Genomic DNA, 17,167 nt, shown 5'->3' with positions numbered 1-17,167 from the left:
AGGTCATGGTGGGGGAAGGGCAGAGGTCATGGTGGGGAGGGCAGAGGTCACGGTGGGGGAGGGCAGAGGTCATGGTAGGGGAAGGGCAGAGGTCACGGTGGGGGAAGGGCAGAGGTCAGATTGTGGGGGAAGGGCAGAGGTCGGTGCGGGGAGGGCAGAAGTCACAGTGGGGGAAGGGCAAAGGTCAATGTTTGGGGGAAGGGCAGAGGTCACGGTGGGACAAGGAAGACAACATCCCACACATGGCAATCACCCCATGTACAGTACACACTGCATGCAGCACACACGCGATATACAGTCCATACCCTACATATGGCACACATCCTATGTACGCTTCATGCAGCACACACCGTGTATGTACCCTACATACAGTACACACCTCCACGCACGGTACACACCCCACATATGGTACACACCCCACATATGGTACACACCCCCACACACGGTACACACCCCACATATGGTACACACCCCCACACACGGTACACACCCCACATACGGTACACACACCCACACACGGTACGCACCTCCACACACGGTACACACCCCACACATGGTACACACCCCACATATGGTACACACCCCCACACACGGTACACACCCCACACACGGTACACACCTCCACACACGGTACACACCTCCACACACGGTACACACCTCCACACACGGTACACACCTCCACACACGGTACACACCTCCACACACGGTACACACCTCCACACACGGTACACACCTCCACATATGGTACACACCCCACATATGGTACACACCCCCACACACGGTACACACCCCACATACGGTACACACCCCCACACACGGTACGCACCTCCACACACGGTACACACCCCACACATGGTACACACCCCACATATGGTACACACCCCCACACACGGTACACACCCCACACACGGTACACACCTCCACACACGGTACACACCTCCACACACGGTACACACCTCCACACACGGTACACACCTCCACATATGGTACACACCTCCACACACGGTACACACCCCACATATGGTACACACCTCCACACACGGTACACACCCCACATACGGTACACACCCCACACACGGTACACACCTCCACACACGGTACACACCCCACACACGGTACACACCCCCACACACGGTACACACCCCACACACGGTACACACCTCCACACACGGTACACACCCCACATATGGTACACACCCCCACACACGGTACACACCTCCACACACGGTACACACCCCACATATGGTACACACCCCCACACACAGTACACACCTCCACACACGGTACACACCTCCACACACGGTACACACCCCACATATGGTACACACCCCCACACACGGTACACACCTCCACACACGGTACACACCTCCACACACGGTACACACCCCACATATGGTACACACCCCCACACACGGTACGCACCTCCACACACGGTACACACCTCCACACACGGTACACACCTCCACACACGGTACACACCTCCACACACGGTACACACCCCACACACGGTACACACCCCACATATGGTACACACCTCCACACACGGTACACACCTCCACACACGGTACACACCCCACATATGGTACACACCCCACATACGGTACACACCCCACACACGGTACACACCCCACACATGGTACACACCTCCACACGGTGCACACCCCACATACGGTACACACCGCCACAGACGGTACACACCCCACACATGGTACACACCTCTACACGGTACACACCTCTACACGGTACACACCTCCACACACGGTACACACCTCCACACACGGTACACACCCCACACACGGTACACACCTCCACACGGTACACACCCCACATATGGTACACACCCCACATACGGTACACACCCCATGTAAGGTACACACCTCCACATACAGTACACACCTCCACACGATACACACCACCACGTACGAGGGGGTGTGGGGTGGTCGATGGGATTTTCGATCTCATCGGCAAAGCTTTCAGCTGTTCGCCGAGACACATGCTTAGTGTAGTTTAAAGATACGGCACGGGACTAGACCATTCGGCCCACCCAGTCCGCACACGCTAATACTATCCCACGCACACTGGGGACAATTTACATTTAAAGCAAAGCCAATTAACCACCGCGCTGCCCCAGCTGGGAGAATCAGTCTGGAGCCCGCTTCAGCCAGGTCAGAGGTCAGCTGACCGCTGGCCAATGGTACATTGAGAATGCATGGATGACAGAGGCCAAGGGCATCTCATTGAGGAATGCACTCAGTGTTCATCAGCTGGTGGGCTTGGTCTATGGGGAGCAGGCCTTGCTGAGCTACACACGTGTCAGTGTGCTGTGTGGGACAAATGCAGGCGTGGGCAGCACTGTGGCGCAGCGGTAGAGTTGCTGCCTCACAGCGCCAGAGACCCCGGGTGCCATCCTGACTACGGGCGCTGTCTGTATGGAGTTTGTACGTTCTCACCTTCACCTGCGTGGGTTTTCCCTGGGTGTTCCGATTTCCTCCCACACTCCAAAGATGTACAGATTTAGGTTTTCAAGAATGATCCCAGGAATGATTGGGTTAACGTATGATGAGCGTTTGTTGGCACTGGGCCTGTACTCGCTGGAGTTTAGAATGATGAGGGGGGACCTGATTGAAACTTACTGACTAGTAAAAGCTTGGATAGAGTGAACGTGGAGAAGATGTTTCCACTGGTGGGAGAGTCTAGGTCCAGAGGCCACAGCCTCAGAATTAAAGGACGTTGAGACAGGACCAGTGCTGTCAAACGCTCATCATATGTTAACCCACTCATTTCTGGGATCATTCTTGTAAACCTCCTCTGGACCCTCCCCACATCCTTCCTCAGATATGGGGCCCAAAATTGCTCACAATATTCCAATGCGGCCTGACCGACCAGCGCCTTATAGAGTCTCAGCATTACATCCCTGTTTTTGTACACAAGCCCGATTTCTCTTTCCATTCCCTCTCCATTTAGAAAAGTCTACGCCTTTATTCCTACGACCAAAATGCATGACTCCACACTTTGCTACACTAATCCCATCTGCCACTTCTCTGCCCACTCTCCCAACCTGTCCAAGTCCTTCTGCAGAGTCCCTGCTTTCTCTACACTACCTGCCCCTCCACCTATTTTCGTAGCACCCGCAAACTTGGCCACAAAGCCTTCAATCCCCTCCACCAAATCATTAATATACAACGTGAAGAGTAGCGGCCCCAGCACCGAGCCCTGCGGAACTCCACTAGTCACTGGCAGCCAAACAGAAAAAGCCCCCTTTATTGCCACTCTTTGCCTTCTGCCACCCAGCCAACCTGCTGTCCATGCCAGTATCTGCCCTTTGATACCGTGGGCTCTCATCTTCCTTAGCAGCCTCACATTACCAATGGTACCTTATCAAAATCTTCTTTCACATTCTGAAAATCTAAGTAAACAACATCTATGGACTCTCATTTGTCTGTCCTGTTATTTACTAGATAGATGGAATTCTTAAGAATAGCGGAGTCAGGGGGTATGGGGAGAAGGCAGGAACGGGGTACTGATTGAGAATGATCAGCCATGATCACATTGAATGGTGGTGCTGGCTCGAAGGGCCGAATGGCCTACTCCTGCACCTATTGTCTATTGTCTATTGTCTACTTCTTCGACGGCGCGGACTCGGTGGGCCGAAGGGCCTGTTTTGCACTGTATCTCTAAACTAAACTACACTAAACGAAATGTTGCAGCTTCGCATACTCCTGAGTGTTTGCTCCACTCCTGAACTGGTAACACCAACCTGAGACCAAGCGGAAACAAGACTGAACGAATACCCTGAATGGGAAGGAAAGTAGCTGGTGATGTGGTGCCAGGGTATACACAAAGCTGCCACATACCTTGTCTGGTCTGACACATCGCACCACAAGCAAGGCCTGGAACCCGGTCAGAGCTTTGTCCCACGGATCAGGGAAACACATTTTCTCAGGCTGGGAGGAATCGTATATCTTCTTCCATTCAGAAAGCTAAACACATCAAACAGACAGCTGTTAGCACACCATCACTGCGAACGAACGAGTTAGCAAACTTGAGGTGAGGCAGAGGTTCACTTGCACATGCTCCAACCTCATCTACTGTATCCGTTATTCAAGATGTGGACTCTTATACATTGGCGAGACCAAACGCAGACTGGGCGATCGTTTCGCTGAACACCTTCACTCAGTCCGCCTTGGCTTATGCGATCTCCCGGTTGCCAAACACTTTAACTCCCCTCCCATTCCCACATTGACCTTTCTGCCCTGGGCCTCCTCCACTGTCAGATTGAGGGACGGGGAGAAGGTAAATTGGAGGAACAGCACCTCATATTTCGCTTGGGCAGCTTACAGCCGGCGGTATGATCGTGATTTCTCTAACTTCATGTAACCCTTGCATCCCCTCTCCCCGTCCCTCCCCCACCCTAGTTGTCGTACTGGTTTCACTGTCGTCCTGCTGAGTTTCACTGTCTGTAACTCATTTTCACCTAGCCCACAGCCAGCAATGGCCTGTTTCCTTTATCATCATTACTTTTTTGCATATCTGCCATTCATTTGTTCTATAACCCTCTATATCACCGTCTATATCTCTTGTTTCTCTTTCCCCTGACTCTCAGTCTGAAGATGGGTCTCAACCCGAAACGTCCCCCATTCCTTCTCTCCAGAGATGCTGCCTGTCCTGCTGAGTTACTCCAGCACTTTGCATCTGTCTTTAACAAATGAACAAGCAGGATATACTGGTGATAACCAGCAGGTCAGGCAACATCTATGGGGGTAAAGGACAACTCTGGATGAATTTAAACGCACATTAAGCGAAAGGGGATGACTAGAAAGTGAATAGAGCCCATTAGAAACTAAAGTGGCCATCTCTGTGTGGAGCTGCAGTAAATGGGCAAGGTCCTGAATGAGTATTTCACCGCTGTGTAGGGTCGCCAACTGTCCCGTATTAGCCGGGACATCCCATATATTGGGCTAAATTGGTTTGTCCCGTACGGGACCACCCTTGTCCCGTATTAGGCCCAGGGGGGCGCTGTAGGCCCGGACACTGTAGGCCCGGACGCCATTGTAGGCCCGGGGGCTGCTGTAGGCCCCGGACACTGTAGGCCCGGACACTGTAGGCCCGGACATTGTAGGCCCGGACGCCATTGTAGGCCCCGGACTCTGTAGGCCCGGACACTGTAGGCCCGGACACTGTAGGCCCGGACGCCGCTGTAGGCCCCGGACTCTGTAGGCCCGGACACTGTAGGCCCGGATGCCATTATAGGCCCGAGGGTCGATGTAGGCCCCAGACTCTGTAGGGCCGGACACTGTAGGCCCGGACACTGTAGGCTCGGACGCCATTGTAGGCCCGGGGGCCGCTGTAGGCCCCGGACTCTGTAGGCCCGGACACTGTAGGCCCGGATGCCATTGTAGGCCCGAGGGCCGATGTAGGCCCCAGACTCTGTAGGGCCGGACACTGTAGGCCCGGACACTGTAGGCCCCGGACAGTGTAGGCCCGAAGGTGCAGTAAATGGGCAAGGTCCTGAATGAGTATTTCACCTCCGTATTTATTGTGGAGAAAGATGTGAAGACTGGGGAACTTGAGACAGTTAACGGAGGTGGCTTGAGGGCAGTCAGTGTTACAGTCGAGGAGGTGCTGAACAGTGCATGAAGGTGGATAAATCTCCTATGCCAGATCAGCTATAGCTGAGGACACTGTGGGAAGCTAGAGAGGAAATTATACGCGGCCTGGCTGGGATATATGCATCGTCATTAGACACTTGTGAGGTGCTGGAAGGCGAGAGAGTAGCAAAAGTTGTGCCTCTATTGAAGAAGGGTCGCAAGGAAAAGCCTGGGAACTGTAGACCAGTGAGGCTAACGTCTGTGTGAAGGAGCTGCCAGAGGTGGTAGCTGAGGTAGGAACTATCACAACATTTAAAAGACATTTCGACAGGTGCATGCATGGACAGGTTCCTGGTGGGCAGCGCAGCCGGGAGTGATCCAGTTGAGAGAGGCCAAGCCCTCGGTAGGCCCGGCCCGGCCCATCCACCGTGGGTCACCGTCATCAGTCACTCCTCCCCACCTCCAGAGATAGACACAAAATGCTGAAGTAACTCAGCAGGACAGGCAGCACCTCTGGAGAGAAGGAGTGGGTGGCGTTTCGGGAGTTTTGAGAGGCAGGGGAGAGGGAGAGACACCTGTACTGTGTAGCCCACACCCTCACCTTTGAGCAGAAGTGGTTGTTGAGGTCAGTGAAGGCAGGCAGCATGGCGAGACGGACTATCTCACCCCAGGACTTATCCTTCAGCCAGCTGGGGGCTGGGTTGACAAAGGGGATGTCCAAGGCCACGCCGCCGGTCAGCAGGAAGCGCCACTCATCCTCATGGATCAGATTCCTGTTCCTCTGGATGCCCACACACAGCAGGAAGGAAAACAGCATCTTGTCCCGCTCAAACAGCGACCGGCACACGTTCTGGTAAACGCTGTTGCAGGACCAAACCAGCACACCACTTACTTTGGTTACTTTTTACAAACAGTGCATTCAGAAAGTATTCACACCCCTTCACTTTTTCCACATTTTGTTACGTTACAGCCTTATTTTAAAATGGATTAAAAAAAATTTTTTATCATCAATCTACACATGATACCTCGTAATAAAAAAGTGAAAACAGGTGTTTAGAAATTTTTGCAAAGTAATGAAAAAATCCCTGAAATATCACATTTACATAAGTAATTCAGACCCTTTGCTATGACACTCAAAATTGAGCTTGTGTTCATCCTATTTCCATTGATTATTCTTGAGATGTTTCTACAACTTGATTGGAGTCCACCAGTGGTAAATTAAATTGATTGGACATGATTTAGAAAGGCACACACCTGTCTATATAAGGTCCCACAGTTGATAGTGCATGTCAGAGCAAAAACCAAGCCATGAAGACGAAGGAATTGTTTGTAGAGGTCCGAGACAGGATTGTGTCGAGACACAGATCTGGGGAAGGGTATAAAACTATTTCTGCAGCATTGCAGGTCCCGAGGAGCACAGTGGTCTCTGTCATCCTTAAATGGAAGAACTTAGGAACTTCATAGAGCTGGCCGCCTGGCCAAACTGAGCAATCGGGGGAGAAGGGCCTTGGTCAGGGAGGTGACCAAGAACCCGTTGGTCACTCTGACAGAGCTCCAGAGTTCCTCTGTGGAGATGGGTGAACCTTCCAGAAGGATAACTATATCTGCAGCACTCCACCAATCAGGCCTTTATGGTTGAGTGGCCAGACGGAAGCCACTCCTCAATAAAAGACACTTGACAGCCCGCTTGGAGTTTGCCAAAAGGCACCGTGAGAACTCTCAGACCATGGGAAACAAGATTCTCTGGTCTGATGAAACCAAGATTGAACTCTTTGGCCTGAATGCCAAACGGCACCTCTCATCACCTGGCCAATACCATACCTCCGGTGAAGCATGGTGTGGTGGGGATGTTTTTCAGTGGCAGGAACTGGGAGACTAGTCAGGATCAAGGGAAAGATGAACTGAGCAAAGTACAGAAAGATCCTTGATGAAAACCTGCTCCAGAGCATTCTGGACCTCAGACTGGGGCGGAGGTTCACCTTCCAACAGGACAATGACCCTAAGCACACAGCCAAGACAACGCAGGAGTGGCGTTGTGACAAGTCTGTGAATGTCCTTGAGTGGCCCAGCCAGAGCCCGGACTTGAACCCAATCAAACATCTCTGGAGGGACCTGAAAATAGCTGTGCATCGACGCTCCCCATCCAACCTGACAGAACTTGAGAGGATCTGCAGAGAAGAATGGGAGAAATTACCCAAATACAAGTGTGCCAAGCTTGTAGCGTCATACCCAAGAAGACTTGAAGCTGTAATCGCTGCCAAAGGTGCCTCAACTGAGTAAAGGGTCTGAATATTTATGTAAATGTGGTATTTCAGTTATCTCTTTTTAATTACTTTGCAAAAATTTCTAAACATCTGTTTTCGCTTTTTTATTATGTAGATTGATGGTAAAAAAAATAATTTAATCCATTTTAAAATAAGGCTGTAATGTAGCAAAATATGGAAAAAGTGAAGGTGTAAGAATACTTTCTGAATGCATTGTATGTTTTTTTTGTAAACAAAAATAAATTGAGTCAATTATTGCAATAGTATATACAATACCAAACAAACCCACCACCATAATACAAAATCACCCCGTGACCTGCGTGGGTTTTCTCTGACATCTTCGGATTCCTCCCACATTCCAAAGCTGTACAGGTTTGTAGGTTAATTGGCTTGGTCTCGGTGTAAATTGTCCCTAGTGTGTGTAAGACAGTGTTAATGTGTGGGGATCGCGGGTCGGCACGGACTCTGTGGGCTGAAGGGCCTGTTTCTGCGCTGCATCTCTAAACTAAACTAAAACTAAACACCCAAGTATCTAAACAAATATAATTCTATACTTCGTATAATTCGTATATACTTATAACTAAATATACTATTATACAACTATAATTCAATCCTTGTCAAGGATGCATTGCACATCCCGCGGTGTCCCGGAAATCCCCCAGAATACCCGTAGACAGCACCTTTCTAAAACCACCCGGGCGCGGACATAACCCCGGAAAAGGGGCAGGCACACAGCTCTTACTCGGTGGTCTGTGCCCACGTGCCTTGCCCCGCATAAGGTGGGCTGTCATCAGCTGTCCTTCTATAGGTGGGCTTCCTCCTTCATGCTTTGCAGGGGCAAGTCATTGGCAGGCCGACCCACCGTGGGTGAACTCTCAACACCAGAGAGGCTGAACTCACGATACATTTACCTTTATGTGTAGGAAGGAACGGCACGAAAGATTGACACGAAATGCTGGAGTATCTCAGCAGGTCAGGCAGCATCTCTGGAGAGAAGGAATGGGTGACGTTTTGGGTCAAGACCCTTCTTCAGACTGAGGTCTGTCAGTCTGAAGAAGAGACTTGACCTGAAAAGTCACCTTTCCTTCTCTCCGGGGATGCTGCCTGGTCCGCTGAGTTACTCCAGCATTTCGTGTCTACTTATACCTTTAGTTTAGTTCAGAGATACAGCATGGAAACAGGCCCTTCGGCCCATCAAGTATGCGCCGACCAGCGATCCCCGCACACTAACACTATCCTACACACACTATACCGAGCCAATTAACCTACAAACCTGTACGTCTTTGGAGTGTGGGAGGAAACTGGAGCACCCGGAGAAAACCCATGCAGGGAGCGGGGAGAACGTACAAACTCCGTACAGACAGCAATCGTAGTCGGGATGGAACCCGGGTCTCTGGCGCTGTGAGGCAGCAACTCTACCGCTGCATCCCCGTGCCACCCACACTGAATTCACACACACAGTGGAGAATTTACACACCGTGGGGTATTCACACAGTGGAGAATTCACACACAGTGGGGTATTCACACACACAGTGGGGTATTCACACACACAGTGGGGTATTCACACACACAGTGGGGTATTCACACAGTGGGGTATTCACACAGTGGGGTATTCACACACACAGTGGGGTATTCACACACAGTGGGGTATTGTCACGCATTGGGTAGTGTATTCACACACAGTATATGAGTGCGTACCTGTAGGTGAAGTGAGCGTTGAGGTTGTTTATCCTGTGGTGTAGTTGGCTGGACGGTGTGCTCTTGTCGATGGAGTTGATGTAGAGGTTGAGGAACCAGGTGAGTGAGTACTGGTACATCGGGTCGATGTGGGCCAGGTCAGAGAGGACGAAGAACAGAGCGCTGGAATGTGCCGCCACCTGCAGGGGGACACAGGTTAGTGCAGCTCACCCCATCACCTCCCGCCACATCCTGCCACTCCCCACACATTGTAGAGTGGTCGGCCCACTAACCCACGGCTCACATGTGCTGAGGATGTGGGAGGATTCCACAGCACCCCGACGAATCCCACCCCACACAAACACAGCGGTAGAGCTGCTGCCTCACAGCGCCGGAGGCCCAGGTTCAATCCTGACCACGGGATATAGTCTGTACGGAGTTTGTATGTTCTCCCAGTGACCTGCGTGGGGTTTCTCCGGGTGCTCCGGTTTCCTCCCACACTCCAAAGAATTTTGCAGGGTAAGTGGCTTGGTATAATTGTAAATTGGCCCTCGTGTGTGTAGGACAGGGTTAGTGTGCGGGGAGCGCTGTTTGGCACGGACTCGGTGGGCTGAAGCTTGGAGTTTCCACACTGTATCCCTAAAAACAAAATGGGAAGAATGTCCTGAGCAGTCCTGACCTACTATCGACCTCACTGGAGGTCTGGAGGACCTACTATCGACCTCACTGGAGGTCTGGAGGACCTACTATCGACCTCACTGGAGGTCTGGAGGACCTACTATCGACCTCACTGGAGGTCTGGAGGACCTACTATCGACCTCACTGGAGGTCTGGAGGACCTACTATCGACCTCACTGGAGGTCTGGAGGACCTACTATCGACCTCACTGGAGGTCTGGAGGACCTACTATCGACCTCACTGGAGACCCTCGCACTATCTTACATTGCACGTTACTGGCTTTATCTTGCACTAAACATTATTCACATTATTCCCTTTATCGTGCTTAGTTTAATTTAGTTTGGAGATACAGTGCGAAAACAGGCCCTTCGGCCCACCGGGTCCGCACTGCCCAGCGATCTCCACACATTAACACCATCCTACACACACACTAGGGACCATGCTTTACATTTACCAAGCTGATTCACCTAACCTACAAAAGTGGGCAGTTGTCAGGGTGATGATCGGGGCAGTGGGTGACTGAGCTGAAGGTGGGCATTGGGTAAAGATTTGGATTTGGTGATGGAGTGGCTGTGGGCCAGAGGAGAACAGAGGAAGGGGCCCGACCCAAAACATTGACTCATTCCCCTCATGGATGCTGCCTGACCAGCTGTTTCTGTCTTGCTCAGGATTCCAGCATCGCATTCACAGACTTCGTGCAGAGAGATGGGGCTGAGTGGCTGTGGTTGACAGGTGGAATTGGACATATTGATGAGTAGAATTGGACATACTGCCTGAACAAATGGCGGCACAGTGGTGCAGCAGTAGAACTGCTGCCTTACAGCACCAGACACCCGGGTTCCATCCTGACTACGGGTGCTGTCTATACGGAGTTTGTACGTTCTCCCCGTGACCTGCGTGGGTTTTCTCCCCCGCTCCAAAGACATGCAGGTTTGTAGGTTAATTGCCTTCTGTCAAAGTTATAAATTGTTGCTAGTGTGTGCAGGATAGTGTTAGTGTGCGGGGATCGCTGGTTAGTGCGGACTTGGTGGGCCGAAGGGCCTGTTTCCGCGCTGTATCTTTAAACTAGACTGAAGGTAAAAGTAGACACAATATGTTGGAATAACTCAGCAGGACAGCTGAGTCACCCATTCTGTCTGACCCGCTGACTGCAGGGTAGTGTTAGTGTAAAGTTGTTTTGCAATAATAGTTATTCTGAAACATCATTTTCAGTTTCTGTTCACGTGTAACAAGATACAGTGAAACGATTTTGGTGGGTACTAACCAGATAGCGGACAGCAGATACATGATTACTATCAATCCATTTACATTGTACAGATACATGATAAAGGAATAATGTTTAGTGCAAGATAAATCCAATAAAGTCCAATCAAGGATAGTCCGAGGGTCACCAATGAGGTAGCTAGTAGTTCAGCACTGCTCTCTGGTTGTGGTAGGATGGTTCAGTTTCCTGATAACAGCTGGGAAGAAACTGCCCCTGAATCTGGAGGTGTGCGTTTTCACACTTCTGTACCTTTTGCCCGATGGGAGAGGGGAGAAGAGGGAGTGGCCAGGGTGCGACTCGTCCTTGATTATGCTGCTGGCCTTGCCGAGGCAGCGTGAGGTGTAAATGGAGTCGATGGAAGGGAGGTTGGTTTGTGTGAAGGTCTGGGCTGTGTCCACAACTCTCTGCAATCTCTCGCGGTCTCGGATGCACATGTCACACAAAACAACAGGTGCATTTCTCTGCACTTCTGCCACATCCAGTCAGCAGCTGATGTTGCACCAATCACCCAGCAAGGTTGACTGGACAAGCTGCGTCAGTGGAGCTGGGCACTGGCGTTGCTGGGCACTGGCGTTGCTGGGCACTGGCGTTGCTGGGCACTGGCGTTGCTGGGCACTGGCGTTGCTGGGCACTGGCGTTGCTGGGCACTGGCATTGCTGGGCACTGGCGTTGCTGGGCACTGGCATTGCTGCTGAGTGGGGCACTCACGGGTCGATAGCCGTCTCGGGTCTCATCGATCTGCTTTTCTGTCCTCACGGTGATTTTGTGCTTCTCCAGGATCTCCTGGGACAGCTGCTTGCTGGAGGAGAGCACCTTTATCCCCCGCTCTTCTTCTAGAATGTTCCCCCGCGACATGGACAGCACCTCCAGAATCTGATCTTCTATCTGCTTCAAGAGCTTCCTGAGTGGATGGGAAAAGGCAGTCGCGTCAGCTCGTGTGGGGGCATCTCGCAACAACCATGTTGACAGGTTCCAGCAGAATCAGGCCGACCGGCCCATCTAGTCTACTCTACCATTCAATCATGGCTGATCTATCTCTCCCTCTCAACCCCATTCTCCTGCCTTCTCCCCATAACCCCTGACACCCGCACTAATCATGGAATCCATCTATCCCTGCCTTATTAATATCCACTGACGTGGCCTCCACAGCATTCTGTGGCAATGAATTCCACAGGTTCACCACCCTCTGACTAAAGAAATTCCTTCTCGCCTCTTTCCTAAAAGTGCGGGTGTCAGGGGTTATGGGGAGAAGTCAGGAGAATGGGGTTAGGAGGGAGAGATAGATCAGCCATGATTGAATGGCGGAGTAGACTTGATGGGCTGAAGGGCCTCATTCCTTATGACATGTCGTTTTGTTCTGAGGCTGTGGCCTCTGGTCCTAGACTGTCCAACTAGTGGAAACATCCTCTCCACATCCAGTCTACTCAGGCTTTTCACTGTTGTGGATCCAGGGGCCCTGATCACATTCATCCCATTGTTGCCCATTGCCCAGCTCAGTCTGCACAATGACAGGACTCATTCTAGTGGCTGGTGGTGCCGGCTCACATGGAGGTGGCCATTTACAGAGATCCCACTGCACCACGACACTCCCCCTCCCGTTCCTTCTTCCCAACCCACCTGGCTTTGTGGACAAATGGTTTGTGTGTAGGGTTGCCAACTTCCTCACTCCCAAATAAGGGACAAAATACGTCACCCAACCAGCGGCCACGTGCTCCCGCTTCAACAATGGCGGCCGCCCGGGCCTGGAGGTGGGTTGCTTTGCAATGGTGGAGCGGGAGCATGTGGCTGCTGGCTGGGTGAGGTCACTTTGGGCGTGGGGCGGTGATGTCACTCTTTGTCCCTTATTTGGGAGTGAGGAAGTTGGCAACCCTACTAATACGGGACAAAGGCGGTCCCGTAAGGGACAAACCAATTTAGCCCAAAATACAGGATGTCCCGGCTAATATGGGACAGTTGGCAACCCTATTTGTGGGGTCTTTAAAGCCAGGACAATCACTGCACTCAATTCACTGCAGCGATCAGCAATAAACAAGATCAAAGGTATTTATTTCACAAAATGCTGGAGTAACTCAGCGGGTCAGGCAGCATCTCAGGAGAGATGGGTGACGTTTCGGGTCGAGACCCTTCTTCAGCAATATACAAGAGGTCTGTAAGGCCACATTTAGAGTATTGTGGTCAGTTCTGGGTACCATGTTATTGGAAAACTGTTGTCAGGCTGGAAAGGGTAGAGAGAAGATGTACGAGGATGTTGCCAGGACTCGAGGGTGTGAGCTGCAGGGAGGGTTTGGGCAGGCCTGTGAGGGTGTGGGCAGGCCTGTGAGGGTTTGGGCAGGCCTGAGGCCTGTGGGGGTTTGGACAGGCCTGTGAGGGTGTGAGCAGGCCTGTGAGGGTGTGGGCAGGCCTGTGAGGGTTTGGGCAGGCCTGAGGCCTGTGAGGGTTTGGGCAGGCCTGAGGCCTGTGAGGGTTTGGGCAGGCCTGTGAGGGTGTGAGCTGCAGGGAGGGTGTGGGCAGGCCTGTGAGGGTGTGGGCAGGCCTGAGGCCTATGAGGGTTTGGGCAGGCCTGTGAGGGTGTGGGCAGGCCTGTGAGGGTTCAGGCCTGTGAGGGTTTGGGCAGGCCTGAGGCCTGTGAGGGTTTGGGCAGGCCTGTGAGGGTGTGGGCAGGCCTGAGGCCTGTGAGGGTTCAGGCCTGTGAGGGTTTGGGCAGGCCTGTTTCCGCGCTGTATCTCTAATCTAAACTAAACTGTTTACCCTCTCTGTACCTCTCATTTTAAATACTTCTGTCAGGTTGCCCCTCAGCCTGCACTGCTCCCGAGAACACAATCCACTTTTGTCCAACCTCCTCACAGATAATACTCCCAAATCCAGGAAACAACATGCTGGTGAATCTCTTCTGCCCTCTCTTTGAAGCCTCCACACCCTGTAATGGGGTGACCAGAACAGCACACTGCACTAAATGTGGTCAAATCAAAGTTTTATACAGATTCAGCCTAAAGAGAAGCAAGAAAGAGGGCAGGAGTGAAACAAGGATTTACCAGGATGTTGCCAGGACTCGAGGGCCTGAGCTATAGGGAGAGGTTGGGTAGGCTGGGACTCTATTTCCTGGAGCGCAGGGGGATGAGGGGTGATCTTATAAAGGTTATAAAATCATGAGAGGAATAGAAACATAGAAACATAGAAAATAGGTGCAAGAGGAGGCCTTTTGGCCATTCATTGTGATCATGGCTGATCATCCACAATCAGTAACCCGTGCCTGCCTTCTCCCCATATCCCTTGATTCCACTAGCCCCTAGAGCTCTATCTAACTCTCTTTTAAATTCATCTAGTGAATTGGCCTCCACTGCCTTCTGTGGCAGAGAATTCCACAAATTCACAACTCTCTGGGTGAAAAAGTTTCTTCTCACCTCATTTTTAAATGGCCTCCCCTTTATTCTTAGACTGTGGCCCTGAATAGATTGGGTAGATGCACCTAATTCCCCTCCCCTTGCCCAGAGTAGGTGAGTTAAGTGAATCGAGGACCAGAGGATAAACGTGTGAGATATGGTAGATTTAATAGGAACCTGAGGGGTAACCTTTTTACACAAAGGGTGGTGGGTGTGTGGAATCAGAGCAGGTACTTGAGGCTGGGACTATCCCGATGTTTAAGAAACACTTAGACAGATACATGGATAGGACACGGTTGGAGGGATATGGACCAAACGCAGGCAGGTGGGACGAGTGTAGCTGGGATATGTGGGCTGGCATGGGCTGGTTGGGCTGAAGGGCCTGTTTCCACACTGTATCTCTCTATGACTAGTGTAGCTGGGACATGTGGGCTGGCATGGGCGGGTTGGGCTGAAGGGCCTGTTTCCACACTGTAGCACTCTATGACTGTAGGCACCTGTTCTGGGCTCTCTCGAGGTAAAGAAGCTTCTTGTTTTCCTCCAGCTGGGCCTTTTCCTTTGCTGCTACAATGCTCAGCAGCTGGTCCTCCAACCCAATCGATGTGATCATGAAGTTCAGCAGAGTCACCTGCAAACACAAGGGCAACAGTGTCAGAGCTGAACCAACACCTCCACTGCACACACGGCTTGATCACATCCATTCACATTAAACAAGTGGGAGTTTACAGACACAGCACGGAAACAGGCCCTTTGGCCCACTGAATCCGCACCGACCAGCGATCCCCGCACACTAATACTATCCTACACACACTTGGGACAATTTACAATTTTACCGAAGCCAAAAGGTACAGGTTTGTAGGTTAATTGGCTTGGTAAATGTAAAAATTGTTCCTAGTGGGTGTAGGATAGTGTTAATGTACGGGGATCGCTGGGCGGCGCAGACCCGGTGGGCTGAAAGGCCTATTTCCGTGCTGTATCTCTAAACTGAAAAAATTAAATTAACCTAGAAACTCGTAAACCTTTGCTGTATGGGAGGAAAACAGAGCACCTGGTCAAAACCCAGGCAGGTCACGGGGTGAAGGTACAAACTCCGTACAGACAGCCCCCTGGTCAGGATTGAACCCGGGTCTCTGGTGCTGTGAGGCAGCAGCTCTATCGCTGCGCCACCATGCCACCCTATTCCTACTCCCCTTCTGGGTCAGAAGCAGAAGCAACACTTCCGCAGCGGACAGGACTTGATAACAACCATCCATCAAGCAAGTGTGTGGTGTTGCACTTTGGAGAGGGAGTGTGAGGGGAAAATATACAATTCATGGTTAGAGCCTTAACACCACTGGTGTTCAAAGGATCTTGGGGTCGAAGTCCATCACTCCCTGAAAGTGTCAACACTAGTAGATCGATGGGTAAAATAAGTGGACATATTAAGATGGAGGCGCATAACCTCATCTATTGTATCCACTGCTCTAGATGTCAACTTCTTTACATCGGCGAAACCAAACGCAGGCTCAGTGATCGTTTCGCTCAACACCTTCGCTCAGTCCACCTTAACCAACCTGATCTCCCGGTGGCTGAGCACTTCAACTTTCCCTCCCACTCCCAGTCTGACCTTTCTGTCATGGGCCTCCTCCAGTGCCATAGTGAGGCCCACCGGAAATTGGAGGAACAGCACCTCATATTTCGCCTGGGCAGCTTGCAGCCCAGCGGTATGAACATTGACTTCTCCAACTTTAGATAGTTCCTCTGTCCCTCTCTTCCCCTCCCCCTTCCCAGTTCTCCCTCTATCTTCCTGTCTCCACCTATATCCTTTCTTTGTCCCGCCCCCCTGACATCAGTCTGAAGAAGGGTCTCGACCCGAAACGTCACCCATTCCTTCTCTCCTGAGATGCTGCCTGACCTGCTGAGTTACTCCAACATTTTGTGAATAAATACCTTTGATGGGTAAAATAAAGGCAATTAGTGTGCTTGCCTTCATTGGTCACGGCATTGAGTATTACAGATGGTTGTGGAGGCCAAGTCATTTTGAGGCGGAGATTGACAAATTCTGGATCAGTGCGGGTGTCAGGGGTTATGGGGTTGAGAGGGAAAGATAGATCGGCCTTGATTGTATGGCAGTGTAGACTTGATGGGACAAATGGTCTAGTTCTGCTCCTGAAACGTATGAATTTAGGAAGTCATGATGCAGCTTTGCAGGACTTCAGTTAGGCCACATCTGCAGTGTCGCCTGCAGTTCCGATCGCCCGATTACAGGGAAGATGTGGAGGCTTTGGAAATGGTGCTGAGGAGGTTTGCCTGACTGATGCCTGGATTAGGGGGAGG

General features: G+C 51.4%; 1 protein-coding gene across 1 annotated transcript in view; it reads right to left on the bottom strand.

The window, feature by feature from the left end:
- The window catches only part of LOC144605046 (dynein axonemal heavy chain 3-like), a 345,711-nt gene that overhangs the window by 55,847 nt on the left and 272,697 nt on the right, over positions 1–17,167 (bottom strand). The window contains exons 63-67 of the mRNA XM_078420087.1: positions 15,349–15,479; positions 12,180–12,372; positions 9,551–9,729; positions 6,190–6,448; positions 3,855–3,980 (exon numbers count right to left, since the gene is read on the bottom strand). Coding sequence (XP_078276213.1) covers positions 3,855–3,980; positions 6,190–6,448; positions 9,551–9,729; positions 12,180–12,372; positions 15,349–15,479 — 888 coding nt within the window. The remainder of the gene's footprint in view (positions 1–3,854; positions 3,981–6,189; positions 6,449–9,550; positions 9,730–12,179; positions 12,373–15,348; positions 15,480–17,167) is intronic.

Source organism: Rhinoraja longicauda, chromosome 23 (genome assembly GCF_053455715.1).
Source record: "Rhinoraja longicauda isolate Sanriku21f chromosome 23, sRhiLon1.1, whole genome shotgun sequence".
NCBI lineage: Eukaryota > Metazoa > Chordata > Chondrichthyes > Rajiformes > Arhynchobatidae > Rhinoraja > Rhinoraja longicauda.
Note: the sequence above shows the minus strand (reverse complement) of the source record. Positions and strands in the feature narration are given on the sequence as shown.